Source organism: Ooceraea biroi, chromosome 8 (assembly GCF_003672135.1).
Source record: "Ooceraea biroi isolate clonal line C1 chromosome 8, Obir_v5.4, whole genome shotgun sequence".
Classification (NCBI taxonomy): Eukaryota; Metazoa; Arthropoda; class Insecta; order Hymenoptera; family Formicidae; genus Ooceraea; species Ooceraea biroi.
The window spans coordinates 15,195,242-15,215,311 of NC_039513.1; the positions used below are offsets into that span (position 1 = coordinate 15,195,242).

The window sequence follows — 20,070 nt, forward strand, 5'->3', positions numbered from 1 at the left end:
AATTTAATTGAAAGGTGGCGGTCCGGTGTTGACCAGTGATTGTCAAAGCTGTCAAAAGTGTGCATTTAGTGTGATTAAATGATTAAAATTGTTTAACAATGGGCGACTTTCTGGCAGCTAATAATGTCTGCGGACAAAATTTGTTACGACTGGTGTCTCGTGGGAACGCTATCATAGCTGAATTAATGCGACTGAAGGATTATGTGCCACCGATTTTTAGGTTAGTTCGTTATAATGTTTTTGTTAATTTCGTTAATTATTAATAAAGTGGAGGTACACACACTAACATTAACAGCTAATTATGATACATGAATGCGATATGATGCGTTATAATTAATTATATTATTTCAAAATTAATTTGATAATTCTTGATATATTGTTTGATAATTGTTATGATAAGTGTTATGTTTTTATCATACCCCAGTTTGGATTCTAAGCAGTTGATACAAAAGTATGGCTCGATCATGATCGATTTTGCATACTTCAAAGCAGCCAGTGTTTACGAACAGAAGATAGAAGATGATCCGGTAAATATCAGCATTCTATCAGATTTTAGAAATTATGTTGCAAATTATTAGAAAAAGATACGTATGAATATAGTATAATTTTTTCAGACACTCCAAGAAACAGATGAAGAGCTGCGGAATAATTTCTCGGACATACTGACAAGATTTTATTTAGCCTTCGAAAGTATACATAAGTATGTCACGGATCTGAATTTTTATGTCGACGAGTTGGGAGACGGAATTTATATACATCAATCGGTGGACTCTATTATGTTCAATGAAGAGGGAAAACAATTAATGGTATCTATCCTTTTTTTCTGAAACAAAACGTTCAATAATTTCGACTTGTCAGAAAATTTGGATCGACAGTATCAAATTTTGGAGATATCGTACAATATAACAATGGATTAAAGTAGGACAATTGCTTTCGTACAGTGCGAAGCCGTGTACTTGTACGGTGTCATGTTACTGTTGGTGGACTATCACTTTGAAGGCAGGATACGCGAGAGATTACTCGTGTCTTACTATCGGTACAACGCGCAACGGTCTTCCTCGACGGGGGTGGATGACGTCTGTATGCTGCTGCGTTCAACGGGATACGTCAGGACGTTGTTCAAGAGGCCAGCGAATTATCCCGAAGAATATTTCAAGTGCGTGGTATGATCTAAATACAATTTGCAATTAATTAGTTTGAAATTAATTTGCATTATAATCGAATATTTTATTTTATTTTAGGAGAGTGCCGTTGCGAGACTTTCTGGTGGATCTCGTCATCGGTCGGCTGCGTTCGGACGAGATCTACAATCAGACTCTCGCTTTCCCGCATCCAGAACATCGTAGCACTGCGGTGGCCACGCAAGCGTCGATGCTGGTGATAATTTTGTCGTTCAAGCCGACAATACTGCACGCGCAAACCGCCATCATGAGGGAGATAGTGGACAGATTCTTCCCGGACAATTGGGTGATCAGTATTTATATGGGAACGGTGATCAATCTGTGCGACTGGTGGTCCCCGTACAAGGCTGCGCGAACAGCGTTGAACAATACACTTGAGAATTCGAATGTAAAAGGAATCGCTCAGAAGTACGGAGTAAAGATGGATGTAAGTGTTCGATCGGCTTAAAGAAATGACAAATATATTTTATGTTTAATACGTATAAAAAATATTTCACAGAAATTAATACGAGAGACCGAGGAAATACAATTGGCAGGCACGTTGGACGAAAGTGCGACAGGTTCTTTAGTCAAATTAGTGAGGGAGTGTAACGTCACGTTGCACTGGATCCTTCTGCACACAGCTACGCCCACTCTGGTCCTGGAGGATTCGAAACGTTCGCGTACTCTGCGTCAGTTGGTCATAACCGAGAGCAAATACACCACGGCAAACTGCCTGCGCTTGCTACTGAGCACCGCTCAGATTGAACAGGACGTTAAACAGATGTACAAGGATGTATGTATAAAATTATTTGCTCATTATTTCCTTCGTTATGAAAGATTTGTATTAATCTCTTTCTTAATTGTTATTATTAATTTTTGTTATTTTATTAGCTGTTGCTCGGAAAGGAAACCAAGTGGCTGAAGGACAAAGGAATGTGCATTGACCGTATAACTGATCTCGCGCAAATCTTCGGAGGTGTGAAGCCCCTAGACGGCATCGATAAGAACCAACACCTTTACACGTGGTTCACGGAAATAAACAAGCACATTGATTCACTGAAGCAGGAGGACGGGCGGAAAATAGTGCAACTGTTGCAAGCGTTGGAACAAGTTCAGGGTGAGAGAAAATATAAATTACTTGAACATTGGTTTTTATGTGAGATAAAACACTTGAAGACCTAATAATGACGTCACGATGCGTTTTCAGAATTTCACCAGTTGGAGAATAATCTGCACATTTCGCAGTATCTCGCTGACACACGCGAGACTCTGCACAATATGTTACGCACGGGCAGCATATCCGAAGATACCATGATAAGTTTGAACATCGTAACGGATTGCTGCTACGCGTGGAACATCATGGAGTCCTTCGTCGACGTGATGCAAGAGGGCATAAAGGCAAATCCGCCAATGGTCATCAAACTGAAAGCTCTTTTCCTTAAGGTAAAACCTTCGTCAAACGGCGATACAAATTTTACACACGACGTGATATTTTATATTTAGATGGCATCGGCGCTGGAGACGCCGTTACTGAGGGTGAACCAAGCGCGGAGCGCGGATTTATCCTCCGTGTCCCAATATTACAGCAGAGAGCTGGAAGGATACGCCAGGCGCGTTTTGCAAATTATACCTGAGACCGTGTTTGGCCTGTTGGCGCAGATCGTGTACCTCGAAACGAATGCGTTTAAAGAGATCCCGACGAAATTGCCCAAAGACAAGCTCAAGGACTACGCGCAACTAGCTGACAGACTGCAGGTAATTTAATTATTTTATTAATTTTTTTATTTTGCAAATTGCATTAATCTAAAGGAAAATCGATAAAATGGAAAAAAGAAAAAAATAATTTCTTAATAAATTGACTTTAGATGGCCAAACTAACGTACGCTGTATCAGTCTTTACGAAGGGCGTTTTGTCGCTGAGAAGTGTTTCTTTGGGAGTTTTAAGGGTTGACTCGCATCGTCTCCTGGAGGACGGTATACGTCAGGAACTCGTCAAGAAAGTTAGTTTAGCCTTGCACAACGGTCTTAATTTTGACCAAAAGTCCAAGGTAAATTTTCATGTGATTTCGTGTTCAAGTTTTATCCACGCACGTAACTGTTCTAACTTTTATAAATTTGTTTCTAGACGTCTCTTTTACAAAAATTATGTAATTTATCTTCGATTATGGACGGGTACAGAAAATCGTTTCAATATATTCAGGACTACATTAATATCAACAGTTTGAAAATCTGGCATGAAGAAGTAAGAAATTTCAATATATTCAGATATGTATGCTTGCTGTTCAACCTTAAAATCTTATTTTATGTCGGTAGATTACGTACATCATGAATAACGCGGTCGAGGAGGAACGTAGAGGCTTCTCTTGGGTGCCAGGAAAATCGTGGAGGCAATTTCACGAGGACAAGCATGCGCTTCCGACGGATAATAATTCCCTGACGTTCATGGGTAGACTTGCCAGAGAGCTTATTCATATCACCGAACCCCGGTATAAAGTGCCGTTTGTCTAGCTCTTAAAAAATAACTATTAAATCTCTAATCAATTTCCATTTCTTCAGGACTACCGTGTACATAGAACACTCCCTGGCTTGGTACGACATCAAAACGCAAAACGAGGTGTTAAATTACAAGATCTTTTCGGTGATACTGGAGACGATCGGTACGCCAGGCCTGTCAGGATTGGATAAGCTTATCTCCTTTTTCATCGTCATCGAATTGGAGGCTTTGATCCACCATATAGAGAAAGGGTTGCGGAACAAGAGTTGGACGTCGATGCTGGAGGATTGCGAAGCTACCTTGAGTACTTTAGACAGCGCTAAAAGTAAGCACGTGAAGAGCGTTCAAACGAATATTTTGTAAAGTATTGTTTTAATAATATTTCGTGTATTTTTGTATCTTTATTCCAAAAGAATATTTTGTAAATTATTTATATTTTTTCTCAGGTAATATTACGAAACTTCATAATTCTATAAGCGCCAGCAGCGGTAAACTGTGGTCGTCGGCGCTCGAGTGGACGCTGAAGATAGGCCACTACCAGTTGCTCAGGAAAAAGATAGCGTACGAGCTAAACACTGCTTGCAAATTTGAAGCGAAGCATATGGAGGCTGCCCTTCGCACCTTAAACACGTATGCAGCAGAAGTTGACTTAGTTCACTTAGATCTCTTCTTTCCTATTTTTCATTATTTTTATTTTATTTTATTAGGGCTATCTTGTGCGAGATAGCGAGACAAGATAACGAGACTGAGCAGGAAAAGAGCGAGTTGCTTCATGAGCTTAGCACGCGATTGGACTGGGCTGGCATCAGCGACCCGCACAACAAAGTTTACATTAAACCACCGAAGATGGACAACATAGCTCTCATTGTCTTCTTGTTTACGGTGTCGCAGTTAAATAAATTGTTTTACTGTAAAAATACAGGTTAGTTATATATTATATATTTGCTATATATCCAATAATAAAATTGCGCGATATCAAATTTTCGTTCTTTCCTCGCAGCGAGTCTCTTGAGCAAGAGACATCAAGATCCTATTGATGCTGTGGTGTTCGCGATAGGAATACAAACGATTCTCCGTCAGTTTCACGTTTCTGTGATGAATCGTTTTGTGAAGTATCTTTGTGTGTATACCTTGTCGTTCGTCACCACGGAGAGGTAAGAGTGATTCAAGTCCTCGATACTGTACGCGCATAAATTAATAGAATATCAATCGACGGATATTATTAATGGGAACGTCTCGTATTCTCGTAGTATGAAAGCAGGGAGTGAAGCAGAAACCGAAGGAGCTACAAATCTCCATTTTCTAGAGCTTTTTGTGAAATATTCTGGCATTCCGCGTTCTCTTATTCTTAAAGAAATACCCGTCGTCGTTTTAGATCATTCCCTAGTCAAAATGGCAAAATAATGACATACATGCTGAGGAGTACTATGAAGTGTGAGAGATACACTGTATTATAAATTATTAATTAAGATTTTCGAGTAAGCGACCGTTTCTTTCAGCAACGCGTTGCTGGTTACCCAATAATTGCTAGTACGTCATTGGTGTGACTAGAACACTTTGCCTATCGTAAAATAAAATGATATGGTCAAAATAAAAGAGATAACTTTATAGATTTGTATAAATACATTCTACATAAAAATATATATATTTGCAATTAGATGAATAAATCCTACAAAAATCTACAAATTCCTGTTTTCCGCAATTCATTTTGTGAATATTTTCATTCATTATAAATAATATTACGTTATATACAATTGTACTATAAATTCTATATGTCATAAAATATAATATTCTGAATATTATACGTTATCAAATGTTTTATTACCAAATACTATTGCTGCACATGCTTTATCAAAGTTATGGCAGATAAACTTGTTGATTTCTAAAAAATGTTTTCTTTAACTGTAATAAGAATTGATTCAACCGCGTTACTGAAAACTGGATCATGGTCTCACGCTAATTGTTCTGTTTCCTCATTTGATCTGAGAAAATGCGTACTTAATTATAGTATATACTAATCTAGACTACTTTTCGCATATTTCTGCACGTCCGTTTCTATTTCCTTGAATGGTTTTACAGTATTTCCTGCATCGTCGCATTATGTCTGAAACAATGTGATAAGAAGCTATCAGACCAAAATAATAGTATGCACCGTCAGATCGACAACAGTCCTATCCTTCATGTTCGTGAATATCAATAATTCTGCTAATTCATTTAAAAAGTTATTCGACTTATGTACTTTTACAAACCTCTGGCGGGGCTCAGATAACTATCACTCTATCTATTTGCTCATAATCATCCAACGTGCTTATAATAAATCGAAGTGTCCTCTGTGTAATGGAATATAAGTTAGGAAATTCTTCAATTCCCTCTATCACAGAAAGAAACTTTTGAGTCGCATCTTTCCACATCTTTAAAATGACTACAAGATCAGATACAAATTCTGGTAAGAGTCTCGCCTTCTGTACGTATTTACTGTAATTGTCATAAAAAAACTTCCTTTGGCACTTATACACTTGTATTTGGAAGTCTATATCAGTCGAAAAAGATGCGAGGTATTTAAATACCAAAGCACATTTAGACATTGCAATAAAATAGTCGCCATCGTTGCCCAGTGCACTGAAAATGGTACAAGCCACCATATACTGGTCTACTGCAAAGTCAGTAACTATATCTGCACCATATGTATTTGACACACGTGAATCAGTAATTCTGTTAGTAAAATATCCTAAGCGTGCCCTCAGTGATGTAAATAATAACAACTCTTGAGGTGCTCTCTGAATTGGTACATAGCTTGTTTGTTGTTGAGCTTGTAGGTACGAACATGACTCTCGCAAAATGTAGTTTGTATATGTAAGCCACGCATTAGCAACTTTTGCTTGTAGATTCTTGACAGTATAACGAATAACGTTATATGACGGATTTTCCTCGATGCTGTCCAGTATATATTCGGCTGCAGCGAGACAGTTTCTGGCTTCGTGAAAGCGCAGCTTGTTTATCAAATACGTACTTATCGTAATCGCTGCATTAGACCATTTACATGCTTCATCGAGAGACTTGATAATTCTTACCCGGTTGTTTAAACAATCATGTACGGTTTTTATCCATTCATCCATCTCGTCTGAAGCAGAATATATCACTTCCATACGCTTTATTATTTTTTCATATAACAATATTAATAATATTCTCAGATCCTGCTTGAGAACATCAGCCAAATATGTGTAAATTGGTTTCGATCGGAAATTGTCCCGTTTACTATATTGCAAATATAACTTGACAGCTTCACTTAACCATCGTTGTGTTGCTTGTATTTCGCTCATTGCAACTAATGATTTTACAACTATTAAAATGGCGTCGCAGTCTAGCTCGTTTCCTCGTAATAATTCGCGAGATCTTGATAAACTATCTAGAGAAACTTGTAAATCCTGTAGTCCTAGGCAGTCCTTATATATTATACCTAAGTTATAGTAAATTGTTGCAAGAGCTATAGTAGCGAACTGTCGCGTCAATCCAAGAAGCTCATCAGCTTCTATAATCCCGTACAATTGAGGCAACCGGGAATTTATTTCTGTGCAATCACTACTTATCTTTTCACGTAGCCAGAGGTGCTTCGTTTTCCGTAAATTTGCCAGTCGACGTGAATTCTTCAACGGTTCCAGAAAGCATGATACAGTGTTCGTATCTATCGAGAGTTCACTTGAATCGTTTTCTGCAAAATGACGAGATGACATTCCGTTAGTATAATACCAAACAATTTGTTTTAAATCGATAATTCTTACGTATTACCAAGTGCAACATTATTTGCCCATTGGTTAACGTGTTCACGGTATATGTAACGCAAATAATGAAACATTATTACAGCGAATTTCAAAATATAAATTCGCAAAATAAATAGATAGATGTAAAACTAATTGGATCACTACGGGATAAATTCTGATGTTCGTGAAACGCTCTGTGTCCAACATGTGACTGAAGATACACATGTAAACTTGTTTTCGATAGGCTACATATGAATTTCTATATATACAAAATAAGATGCGCGATATTGTCCAATGTCAGATTCGAAGGTGCTTTGCCACGGAAACGTTATATTCGAAACTTTATCTGATTCAATTTTAGATCTTCCTTTAGAAAAAATAATATTCAACAATAACTTATACATATTTGCATGATGTAACGTATTAGTAATACATAATTCTGCTAATTCATTTAAAAAGTTATTCGACTTTTGTCCTACTTTACAAACCTTTGGCGGGGCTCAGTAAACTCTACGACTGCTATTTGCTAGCTATTGCTTGTAAGAATCCAAAGTGGTTAAAATATATCGAAGTTCCTTCTGGATAGCGAAATACAAGCCACAAAAGTTTCCACTTCTGTCTGTCACAAAAAGAAGCGTTTGAGTCGCATCTTTCCATATCTCTAAAATGGCTACAAGATGAGATACACGTTCTGGTACGTGACTCGCCTCCTGTTTGTATTCATTATAAATGGCATGTAAGAACGTTGTTCGGTGGTGATGTATATGTATTTGTATGTGTATATCGGTCGTAAAAGATGCGAGGTATTTAAATACCGAAGCATATTTAGCAATTACATCGAGATGGTCGATAGTATTATCCAGTTCACGGAAAGTGATACTAGCCAAATTATATTGGTCTACTGCAAAGTAAGTAACTGCATATGCATCATCTAAATTTGATACACGTAAATCAGTAATTCTGTAATTAATATATGCTAAGTGTTCACTCAGTGACGTAAAGAATAGTAACTCTTGAGGTGTCTCTTGATTTGTTGGTACAGAGCTAGTTTGTAGGTACAAATATGACTCCCGCAGAATGTCGGTTACATATAAAAGCCATGCAGCTGCAACTTTTGCTTTTAGATTCTTGACAGTATTATCATTATTCGCGTTATATGACGAATCTTCCTCTATTCTTCCCACCATATATTCTGCTGCAGCGAGACAATTTCTGGCTTCAGTAAAGCGCAGCTTGTTTGTAAAATACGTACTTATCGTAATCGCTACGTTAGACCATTCACATACTTCATAGAGAGGGTTGATAATTCTTGCCCGGTGGTTTAAACAATCATGTACGGTTTTTATCCATTCATCCATCTCGCCTGAAGCAGAATATATCATTTCCATACGCTCTATTATACTCTCATATAACAATCTTAATGTTATTCTCAGATCTTCCTCCTCGGAAACATCAGCCAAAAATGTGTAATTTGGTTTCGATTGGACATTGTTCTGTGCAACATATTGTAAACATAACTTGACAGCTTCACTTAACCATCGTTGTGTTTCTTGTATTTCGCTCATTGCAATTAATGTTTTTACAGCTATTAAAATGGCGTTGCAGTCGAGCTCGTTTCCTCGTAATAATTCGCGAGATCTTGATAAGTTATTTAGAGAAACTTGTAAATCCTGTAGTCCTAGGCAGTCCTTATATATTATACCTAAGTTATAGTAAATTGTTGCAAGAGCTAGAATTTCGAATTGTTTCACCGATTCTATCATCTCATTCAATTCTATAATCTTATTCATTTGAGGCAACTGGGAATCTATTTCTGCGCAAGTACTACGTATCTTTTCATATACATAGGGTTGCTTCAGTGTCCGTAAATGAGCCATTTGACATGAATTCATCAATGGTTCCAGCAAGTAATCAACAATGTACGTATCTATCGAGGATTGTTCACTTGAATCTTCTTCTGCAAAATGACGAGATGACATTCCGTTAGTAATACCATACAATTTGTTTTAAATATATAATTCCTATGTATTACCTAGTGAAGCACTATTTCTCCACGGCTGTTTAACGTATTCATCGTACATGTAACGCAAATAACGAAACATTATTACAGCAAATTTCACAATTCGAAAAATAAATAGATAGATGTAAAACTAATTAGATCACTACGGGATAAATTCTGATGTTCGTGAAACGCTCTGTGTCCAACGTATGACTGAAGATAGAACACGTAAACTTGTTTTCGATAGCCTACATGAATTTCTATATGTACAAAATAAAGTATGCGACATTGTCCAATGTGAGATTCGAAACTGTATTTTAGGTCGAAAACTTTATATTCCAAACTTTAACTTCTGATTCAGTTTTAGATCTTTCTTTAGCAAAAATATCAAAGTTATAATATGCAACGCATAATTAACGAAATATAAAAAATCCTCAATAAGCCGTATACTGCTTATTATTCAAATAGCTGATTGAATTTAGCGTTAAACGTAGGTTACATTCTTTACGCATTAATATTCTATCTGATAAATAATCTTTGTGTATATATACTTACAATTCAATGTTTCATTGTATTGATATATTGTCCAGTACATTTCTGCTGCATTACATCATTTATTCATATCTTTTCTTTATCTTCTTCCAATTTAAACTTTCAATCAGTGCATCCAAAACTGATGAATAATATCAAAACTTTTCAATGATTCCCGGACCTCTCGACCTCAAAGATGGTCACACCAATTTATCCGTCATCGTCAATTTTTAATAGCACCCCGATGGCGCACACATACACACTTACAAACATGCTTTCAGCCCGTTAATTTACATCGTTCTAACGCGCTCATCTAGAGAAATGCCTACGCCGAATTCTCATTCGGCTCTCGCCTGCTCGATGGAAATTAGATGAAAGCGTGGGTGTGGCATCGTCATCACGAAAAGCGTCCTCAGGGGATGTACTCGCCGAGTACTGCAGGCAAATTTCACATACGCATCGGCGGCTACACACGGGGCAGGTACACGACGGCGGCGGCGTCGGCGGTGCCGGCGGTGCGGCGGCGGCGATTTCGGCGCCCCTTTGCAACCCCTTCCCGTGAAAAGCACTCGCAATCCGATTGCGGCAATCTCATCGGCAGCAATTCCAATGCGACGATAAAATGATGAGGATCGGTCAAGCGCATCTAAGAAATTAACGGAAGAGGCGATCGGCGCCGGCGGTCCCGTCGGCGTCGACGGCGGCTGCGACGCCGGCTGTGACGCCGGCGGCCGCGACGCCGACGTAGGCGGCTTTATACAAAACGACGCGAAATTGTCCCGGAGCTCAGTCCTCGATTCTCACACGTAGGGATAAAATCGTCGTTCTTCCTCGGAAATATTGCCGATATCTTGTTCCGACTTACGCAGCGTATCGCTAAGGCTCGGTTCCGGTCGCCACCGGGAAGAAATATATCACGATCAGGAATATTGCATTAGATTGATGAACACGCGTCTACACGTCACGCGGAACACGTTGAATACGATTACGGTTAACGAGAATATTCCGATGTTTATTAATTCAACGAGACATACGGTCGAATTGGAGGAATAATGATCGATCAATTTGAACGATTGTCTGGAGTTCTGCGGTAAAGAATTACGTTGCAAAAGTCAGTAAGAAATATTTCGTGTGAAAAATGAAAGAGATTTTCACGTTGCCTCATATTGGCAAATAATAATTTTATATTTTTTTCTTTTATTTTCCCGGCACGCGTGGGTAATATAATCGGCTTTCTTCTACTTCATTATCGATGGCCGTGTTTATTTTCATGAGTTGAAAATATCGTTGCAAACGGAAACAGGAGTCATCCTTTGTTGCTACTTGGATTAAAAAATCCTACAGGATGCGCATTACGATAAACAATTTTTAGTGTTACTGTAGTGTTTCTGTAGTGTCACTGTAAGTATATAAACCGCAATTGGAACATGACGACGTCCGCACAATAATGTTGCCGAGCGAACGTTTCAATGCCTCATAAAAACGTCATATTACAAGGATTAAAAACTGTGCACGCAATATAGCGCTTGATGAGTTAGATATTAATAGGAAAGGGGGGAGGAAGGTCGTGCTTCCCTCGAAATTGAATTAGAGATTGTAATTTATACCATACGTTTTAACTGCTACGTGTCACGCGCGATGAACACTCATCACCGCGTTCGATGTTGTCCTCCCTCAGGAGGCGTCAGGAAATCATGCGAGCGGTGTTGGCGATCGCGTTGGTCCTCGCGGTGGGACTCGTCATGGTGACGACGGCGACGAAGGCTCACAATTACCCCCGCTTCTTCAAGGGGCATCGGGCGAAGTTGAGGGAGATCCGCGGTTTCAAGCCGGAATACCTCTCCACGGCGATCGGTTTCGGGAAGCGAGTGGGCCCTGCGGAGGCCCAGGATCTCAGCGCGCGCGAGAGGATCCTGCTGTCGCTTCTCGGAAACTTTCCGCGCGAGTAAGTACATCGCGGATCGCGCAAACGCGAGCGCGACAAACGAAGCCGCGAGTATTTTCGAATCGTCGCGACGCGTCGATGAGAAATTTCTCCACTTCACAAATTTGTTGTTTTTTTTACTTTTAAACGATTATTAATGACAAAGAAGAGAATATAGGGAGGTAATACGATCAGAATAATGCGAGGTACCTTAATTTACAGAATGCCCGCGGAAGTGCTGCTTCGAACGATGCAAGCGAATCCCGCATTGGCCAATAGGCTGACGCAGCTGGTGGCGCAGAACGATCAAGGCGACGAGGAGCCGCCGATGATGGAACACCCGAAGCTCGAGAGAACACTCGCGCTAATTTAATCTCTTGTCAAATGTACGACGATCCATGCGAGTTTCAGGCATCCATTTTATTTCGGATAAAACGTTTCTACGAACGCGCATACAATCAGTTTACTCTTTCCGTTTCTAGATGTACAAAAAGAAACCGTAGTACGTTTCATATGCATGTGTGTAGATATATCACTTAATACCTTACTTTCTCGTCATCGTTGTGCGACCAAGAGCGACGTTTTAAAAGATGAACGTATTTCACAGGGGAAGAGAAAAATAATTGAAAACACTGTGTAGAATAGTAACGGTCACGTGCCCCTATTTAATAAAAGGACAACATTATTTGATTCACCGAATTCGATAATTCGATTGATTTTCTTTGGATAATTTTCTATTAATTTACGTATGACTTCAGATTTTTGTTAGCCAATCAGATAGCTGTATCCGAGCTATGTTGCCACCAGAGAGAAACCTGAGAGCGGCCACCAGCCTCCTGACGTTTGGCGCCGCCTGACAAAGTGGACGTGAACTAGTTTGTTACGCTCGATAATGATACGAGTGAGCATTTTCCAGCGGTACGGAAGGTACATACCATGAATAGCTACAATTCGACGTGAAGCGCGGTAGTTCAGTGGCTAAGCGTGATACTCGTATTTTGCCATCCGCGCAAGTTGGGTACGAGACCGAGTTGTGATAATTTTTTTTCGGATTTTTGTTTCTTTGTGTTTGCATTATATTTTTTTATTATGTAAATAATGATTTATTATGTTTTATTATATTTTGGAGGTATATGTATATAATGAGACATAAACATATACATTTAACATTTGTAAACTTTTTATTTATTTATATAGTTTGTATACTGTCGATTGTTTATTTATTATAAAATTCTGACATAACTGTACAGTGTTGCGGATGGAAAATTTATATAAAAGCATAAAAAACATAAATGCTTTTATATAAATTTTCATCCGCAATACTGTACAGTCATAGGCACAGAGGTTGTGACACTTTTTTTTAATGAGTCAGAATTTTATAATAAATAAACACTCGACAGTATACAAACTATATAAATAAATAAAAAGTTTACAAATGTTAAATGTATATGTTTATGTCTCATTATACATATACGTATACCTCCAAAATATAATAAAACATAATAAATCATTATTTACATAATAAAAAAATATAATGCAAACACAAAGAAACAAAAATCCGAAGAAAAAAAATTATCACAACTCGGTCTCGAACCCAACTTGCGCGGATGGCAAAATACGAGTCTCGCGCTTAGCCACTATACCATCGCGCTTCACGCCGAATTGTAGCTATTCATGGTACTTTCCGTACCGCTGGAAAATGCTCACTTTTAGATGTAAATTTCTCCGAAACCAAGGCTCATACACCCAAACCCTCGAACACGACATTAATATTTTTACCTTCCCTTTCGAACGCACTATGACTCGTTCGAAAGTAGAGTTTACATGGGAAAGCTTCCTTGTGAATAGTTTGGACACGAACCATGTATCATTACCGAGCGTAACGAACTAGTTCACGTCCACTTTGTCAGGCGGCGCGTCAAACGTCAGGAAATGTGCCCGTGGAGGCTGGTGACCGCTCTCAGGTTTCTCTCTGGTTGCCACAAGAACGGACTAGGGACATCGTCCTTAATAACTAGTCTAGTGAGAATCAACCGCTCTGCGGCTGATTGGCTCGTGTCTAGAAAGAACTAGGATTCCTAGTAACGTCGGCTAGTTTACGGTCGAGTGAAGCTAGGTGCGTGCAGATGCGAGAGCTCTTTTTTATCGAGACTGGCCAACAGGTCAAGACTCGAGACTGCTCGAGACGTCTTCGTGTCGTTACTCGTTTGTGCTTTGTTCTCCTCGGTTCGTGCTTGGAGTCCACGGATTCGTGTGCACGACGAGGTCTCTCGCAACGTCATTCCGAGCCGAACCCGGGTATAGTCCGTCGTGGGAGAGATTGTTAAAAGCGGAGGCGGATTTTATACTAGCGAGAGCGTTAAAGTTCTGCGGGTGACGCCGGCCGCCTTGGAGTCTCGGGGTCTCGAGATCTCCCAAGGCCCACAGGCATAACACGCGTAATCAAGGTAAGAGATCTACAGAGCGATTCTCCGCACGGGCAATTCAGAAACGAGCAAGTGTGATCCGTTCCTTGCAAACGGAACGCCGATACCCAGTACATTTCATCTCGTGATCCGACTTTCACGGTTTCGATTGCAGTAATAGTGTCGTCGTCGTCGTCGTCGTCGCCTAACCTCTTAACCTCTGCATCCTGCCTCAAGATAATGCTCGTATGCGAGGTGCGGAACGTGAGCGACGAGATAAAAGAATTCCAGGCGTGTTACGCACTGGTTATCCAAATCGTTTATCTCATTTTTTCAGAAACGCAAATAGACATATAAAATTGTAACTAGAAGATTTCAAGACTTTACGGAATAGATTCACATTGAATGTTACTGCAATTGATATTGTGGATCCATTATTTTGTAACACAGCATAATTTTTATTTACACTGTTCTCAAGGATTAGTGTTCTCAAATATGTTATCACGATTATGGCAAAGTTTAATTCTGTTTACCAATAATATCAAAAAGGAAGAAGAATATGCTGGAGATGTGTATAAAAATGTATACGTACATACACGTATACACGAATGGCTAGTAAGCTTAATTAGAATAATACGTAAGGTAATATTGAGTGAATTACATTTTGCCAAGAAGCGCAATCAATGTGATGTTATTGACATGTCATCATCACACGTTTGTTACACTAAAGCTTCTTCTTATGCTATCGTTGCTCTTCAACTCACTCCACGTTCTCCTTCCCTGTTCTCTTTCTTTCTCCATAGACCCAAAAAGTATTCTTTCAGGTTGAAAGTTCGTTCGCTATAGTTTCTAGTGCAGTACGAAAACGGTTCGTGATTTATCGGTACATTCTTAGTTTGTGTTGTGTTCAAGTTGAAAGTTTAAACCGACGCCGGTTTAAAAAGTTCCGCGCACGAGGAAAGTCGGGGAAAAAAACAGTATACGTATCGTACGTGTGACAAACGAAGTTCAGTTTAAGTATAAAATAAAGTACAAAAAGTTCTTAATAAAAGAAAAAGTCCAAAGTTTGTGACGATAAAAAGTATGTTCGACGCGGTATGGATCGCGCGCGTTGTGCCATCAAGAGCGAACACTTCACAGGCTCTGATTGACACAGGTAAGCCTTGCGATGCACATTTTTCAGTGCTACATTCAGCCGGTACGCCTCCAAAAAATAAAAAATAAAAAAAACATTAACGTATCAAAGTAAGAGAGGAATTTGCACATTGTATTTCAAGATACAATCAAGACATTCCCGTTTCAAGACATTTCCGTTCTGCTAAAGTGGACCGCCGTTCTCGTTCCTAACGAGCCCTATCGTTTTACAGGCTGAGAAATAGTCCCAACATGTCCGACTCTGGTTCGGAGAGCACTTCCTCGGAGGGTTACGATGGAAGCAGAAGTCGAGTCACTACCATGGACGAGGTAACGTCGTCACGTTACTCGCATCGTTCCTCAGGATCCGAGCGACCCAAGTCCGCGGCCAGTTCCGTCTCCTCCAGGGGAAAGACGTCCGGATCGCCGTTGTCGGCCCTCGAGTCGCCGAGGTCCACTCCGCTGTCGCCGAAGTCACAGCGATCGGGAATACTGTCTCCCAGCGAGGAGGGTTCTCCAAGATCGATTCGTAGCTTATCAAAATCGCCACCGTTACCGTCATCAACGTCGCCGATGTCTCCGCCCGCGTCGCCCAAGTCTTACCACTCGGGAAACAACTCCCTTGACTCGCCCCGATCGGATCGCAGCTCCTCTCGATCGCCCGTGCTGGACAACCGATCGTGCCTTTCGCCCGCTAACGACTCCAAGTCCTTGCGCTTCGGCGACGCCGAGTCGAAGGGGGCGTCCGATCTCGAGGTGGACGCGCAGAGATCCGTCGACAACTCGCCGAAATCGTACTCGTACAAGAACAGCGGATCCAGGCAGAGTTCGCCGAAGTCGCCCAGCTCCGTGAAGTCCTTGATGTCGACGAGGAGCTCGGCGAAGTCGTTCAAATCTGGCCCGGCGTCGCCCATGGACGATCAGGAGTCGGATAAGCACTCACCGACGCACTCGGGCCCACGCTCGCCGGAGGAAACGAAGAACGGGTCGTTCCACGAGCTGGACGGTGAGCAGATTTCGGACGGCGACATTGACGACGAGCCGGAACCCGTGTCCAAGTCGAAGCCTACACCTATGACCCACGGCGAGGATCTGTCCGACGTGTCGGATCTTGAGAGCATGGACGGTCCTGAGGGATCCACCGAACGAAACGCGGAGATAGATAAGGCTCGCGAACGGGATGACAAACAAATCACGAACAATGAGGAGCACGTGGAGAAAGAGGACAAGACGGCACCGGTCGGCTTAACGGAAGAGAGCGAGCAGCTGGATTTCGAAGCCGATGGTCAGTGGAAAGACGAACGTGACGAAGGTAAATACTTATTAATAATTAATAATTTTATAAACGCGAGATTGCTGCATTGAAGGTAGCTTGCGTGTCGCTAAAAATTATAATTACTACAAATTAATTGGCGTCGAATAAAATTACAGGTGAGACCGAAACGCTAGTCGCGAAGGAGAGTAAAGAGAATACAGAAAAGGATAGTAAAGATAAGGATAAAGACAAGGCGAGATTGAAGGACTCGGGCGAAGCGAACGACAAGGAAGAAGGCGAGGAGGGAGAAAAAGAGGAATCCGAGTTGGAAGAGGGAGAATTGAGCGACGGAGACGACGCACGGCCGGAGGAGACTGAACCGAGACCCGTGTGTCGTTTCTACAATCGAGGGCAGTGCACGTGGGGTGTGAGCTGCCGATTTTTACACCCGGGTGTAACGGACAAAGGTAACTACACTATGTTCGATATGGTGAGGCCGATGGCGTATCCACCGCACGCCAGCGCGCCGCACGAGTACAGGCCGCACATCGACCGGCCGAACATGGTCCGCCCGTTGTCCAATTACGGTGCTCCCGCGCACCCACCCAAGGTGGAGGAGGCGCCGACCGAATCTGCCTGGGAGCGAGGACTGCGCCACGCCAAAGAGGTAAGAGATCGACTCGCGGATTATTCCGCGTCGGGAATTCAAACGGGATCGAGGAGAAATCAATTTTCTTTCCGCTCGGCCAGATGATGCGGAAGGCTAACAAGCGCAAAGAATCGGACATGGATTTCGAGGAGAAGAAAATGAACCTGAGTTTAGGGCAGGACGAGCTGGACAGGGAAGCGGGATACTACGTGAGAGCGGCGAGCCCCGAGCCTCCGGTCGAGCGATGGCCGCAGCGGGAAGCCGCGCCGCGTCGATTGACAGCGCCTAGAGTCACGCCTGAGAGATACGTTGAGGAGCCCGAGGGAGGATACTATCCTCCGCCATCATCCGACTATTACAGGTGAGAGCAGTCGAGTTTCAGAAGAAGAGAATTTATTTTCAAGTTGTCGAATTTTAATTTTTAATTTAAATAAATATTTAAATATTAAAAAAAAAGAGATACCAAATGCTCGATCCGATCGATCTTTATCGTCATTTCCGACCGCCAGGAGAGTGCACTACAAGGACTCTCGTGATTATCGCGAGCGCGTGTCAGATTATCATGCGGTCCCACGTGGCACGCACTCGGCCTCCCCGCCGCCGCCGCACAATCGCGATCGCGAGAGAGAAAGGGATCGCGAACGCGAACGGGAGCGGGACTACTACGAGAAGTACGAGAAGAAGCATAAACGGCCGTCGCGGGAGGTCATCGTCGAGCGCATCCCGCCGACGAAACCCTGGCGGGAGGAGGAACCGCCAGCCATGGAGAGAGGTCGAGGTGACGAATGGGCGGACCCATGGATGCGACGTAAATCTCCGAGCACTGTGCGCCGCAACACTTCGTCTCGTCGGTCCCGCCGGCAGTCGTATTCCTCGGGCTCTACGTATTCTTCAACGAGGTACTACTCATCTAGATGTCAGATTGCTGCGCAAGAACAACGGTTTTTGTTGAAAATATGCTCCATTTTGTGATAAAAAAAATCTCTTGCATGATAAAAGCTGGCACGACGATTGATCGGAAAAATGTTTTCGGAAATCTTTTTTCTATATAAAAATTCATCATTTTTTTTTAGTTCTAGCCGTAGCACGAGCCGTACTAGCTACAGTTCTTACGATTCCCTATCCAGGTCTCGCTCGCCCTCCCCTCCCTCTAGAACTCGTTCCACCGGCAAAAGTAGTAAAACTACCGTCCTAAATTCACCACCGTCGAACCCCCCGGCCGCTGCGGCGGCAGCTGCGCCTCAACGAGGCGCCATGCTGATGAATCCCCCTGCTCCATCTCCTCGTCCACCGAAAGGTTCCATCTCGCCTACGACGGGTACGCTGCATCGACGGGCCGGCTTGAATCCACCCGCCCCGAGCCCGGTCTCCTCTCATCGTCATCATGATAAAGCCAGGGAGCAGAAGGCGGCCATGGCTGCGGCTGCTGTGGCCAAGATCATTAAGAGTCGCTCCAGGTCTAGGTAAGGAAAGGTTTATTTATAACAAATGTATTTATTAAACTTACTTTCATCAAAAAGACACATTCTCTCTCTCATAAATCTTTAAATAGAAACACGTTTCACAGATCGTCTCACAGCAGTTCGGGATCGGAGAGCAGCGGAAGCAGCAGCGACTCCAGCGAGTCGAGTTACTCGTCCTCCTCCAGTGAGGTGCGTCGAAGGAAGGGCTCGACGCCGCCGATAACGCGCAAAGATTCCAAAGGCATCGACGCCCTGAAGCTGAGCGGCGCGAAGCAGCAGATCAAGCTCACGCTGAAACCGACGAGCAACGCCACGACGGTGAAAAAGATCGATCGCAGCGCGTTGATGGCGGGTAAGAAGCGGCCGATCGAATCGCCGCCGCTGATCGACAGCAAGGCGAGCGTGGCCGCGGCGGCGGCTAAAGCTGCGAAGAAGGCGAGCTCGCGTCGCGAGGAGCTGCTGAAACAGTTGAAGGCCGTGGAAGACGCAATCGCGCGTAAAAGATCGAAGGTTTAAAGTCGATCTTTTACGTCGATCGAGTAACGAGCAAAGTTCTTCGGATAGATACATACGTACTAAATGTTTTTTTTAGACGTATTATGTAAGTGGTCGCCATCACCGTCGCGCGGAATGACGAGGCGCGTGACCCGCGAGATAGATGATGGTGAACCGACACGCGTATAAGCGAGAGAGCATATTCCCATTTTTACAATACAGAATTATAAGAACCCATAATGTTCGCGATACACTTCTTCGTTGTACTAGATCTCTTTTTCTCGAAACAGCCGCGTTAAGATGGAAAACTAGTATTGTACAGTCTTGCGCGATTTTCATTTGAATTGACATTTGGATAATTATTTTTGTGTAAAAATATATCAAATAAATTTGTTAATGACGAGAGGAGCAAGTTTCTTAAATAAAAAACTGCTAAGGCGTCGATTCAATATCATAATTGCATAATATATTGTATATTAAAAAAATACAGTATATATTTTATATAGTTTGATTTTAATTTAATTACGTTAGGACTACATTACGCGCGCACGGTATCGGTATAAATTTATGATGATACACGGGTACGTCATTTGTGTGTAACTATTCTTAATAGTATCTAAAAATTTGAAGTACTTTAAGAAAGTTATTACTAAGCTATTAAAAAAAGTATTTGTACACGTCTGATAAGTTACTGTACCGCTTTTCACGAGATAAATTTAGGAATTCAGAAATTTAGTTTTTCTAACAAAAACAGAAGATATGATTAACGAGAAGTTTCAATTTAACAAAACAAAAAAAAA

General features: G+C 41.8%; 4 protein-coding genes across 12 annotated transcripts; 3 read left to right on the forward strand and 1 right to left on the reverse strand.

The window, feature by feature from the left end:
* Window positions 1-65: 65 nt before the first annotated feature.
* On the forward strand, window positions 66-5,314 carry LOC105285631 (WASH complex subunit 5). Of its 2 annotated transcripts, XM_011349945.3 has the most exons (17): window positions 66-220; window positions 425-527; window positions 615-806; window positions 942-1,156; window positions 1,242-1,608; window positions 1,681-1,956; window positions 2,055-2,280; window positions 2,371-2,606; window positions 2,667-2,918; window positions 3,029-3,211; window positions 3,289-3,405; window positions 3,477-3,649; window positions 3,720-3,982; window positions 4,104-4,287; window positions 4,365-4,579; window positions 4,658-4,811; window positions 4,908-5,061. In XM_011349945.3, the coding sequence occupies exons 1-17, from the start codon at window positions 99-101 to the stop codon at window positions 5,059-5,061; spliced, it is 3,432 nt and encodes a 1,143-aa protein (XP_011348247.1). In that variant the 5' UTR covers window positions 66-98. The 2 variants fall into 2 exon arrangements, with proteins under 2 accessions (XP_011348247.1, XP_011348248.1); XM_011349946.3 differs by lacking the exons at window positions 66-220; window positions 425-527 and having other exon boundaries at window positions 665-806; window positions 942-1,163; window positions 4,908-5,314.
* On the reverse strand, window positions 5,284-9,955 carry LOC105285632. Of its 2 annotated transcripts, XM_020033699.2 has the most exons (4): window positions 9,448-9,955; window positions 7,904-9,372; window positions 5,907-7,366; window positions 5,284-5,761 (listed from the first exon to the last, which is right to left on the reverse strand). In XM_020033699.2, the coding sequence occupies exons 1-2, from the start codon at window positions 9,515-9,517 to the stop codon at window positions 7,946-7,948; spliced, it is 1,497 nt and encodes a 498-aa protein (XP_019889258.2). In that variant the 5' UTR covers window positions 9,518-9,955; the 3' UTR covers window positions 5,284-5,761; window positions 5,907-7,366; window positions 7,904-7,945. The 2 variants fall into 2 exon arrangements, with proteins under 2 accessions (XP_019889258.2, XP_011348249.2); XM_011349947.3 differs by lacking the exons at window positions 7,904-9,372; window positions 9,448-9,955 and adding an exon at window positions 7,444-7,872.
* Window positions 9,956-10,732: 777 nt separating this feature from the next.
* LOC105285633 (allatotropin) lies at window positions 10,733-12,568 on the forward strand. Of its 4 annotated transcripts, none has more exons than XM_011349949.3 (3): window positions 10,733-11,035; window positions 11,624-11,890; window positions 12,092-12,568. In XM_011349949.3, the coding sequence occupies exons 1-3, from the start codon at window positions 10,998-11,000 to the stop codon at window positions 12,240-12,242; spliced, it is 456 nt and encodes a 151-aa protein (XP_011348251.1). In that variant the 5' UTR covers window positions 10,733-10,997; the 3' UTR covers window positions 12,243-12,568. The 4 variants fall into 4 exon arrangements, with proteins under 4 accessions (XP_011348251.1, XP_011348253.1, XP_011348252.1 ...); XM_011349951.3 differs by having other exon boundaries at window positions 10,734-11,346; XM_011349950.3 differs by having other exon boundaries at window positions 10,734-11,056; window positions 11,249-11,890.
* A 1,227-nt stretch (window positions 12,569-13,795) lies between these two features.
* On the forward strand, window positions 13,796-20,070 carry LOC105285626 (zinc finger CCCH domain-containing protein 18). Of its 4 annotated transcripts, XM_011349937.3 has the most exons (8): window positions 13,800-14,316; window positions 15,099-15,430; window positions 15,642-16,720; window positions 16,840-17,330; window positions 17,414-17,673; window positions 17,822-18,211; window positions 18,386-18,775; window positions 18,880-20,070. In XM_011349937.3, exons 3-8 carry the CDS (start codon window positions 15,661-15,663, stop codon window positions 19,289-19,291), a joined length of 3,003 nt encoding a protein of 1,000 aa, XP_011348239.1. In that variant the 5' UTR covers window positions 13,800-14,316; window positions 15,099-15,430; window positions 15,642-15,660; the 3' UTR covers window positions 19,292-20,070. The 4 variants fall into 4 exon arrangements, with proteins under 4 accessions (XP_011348240.1, XP_011348239.1, XP_011348241.1 ...); XM_011349938.3 differs by lacking the exon at window positions 15,099-15,430 and having other exon boundaries at window positions 13,796-14,316; XM_011349939.3 differs by having other exon boundaries at window positions 13,814-15,430; window positions 18,440-18,775.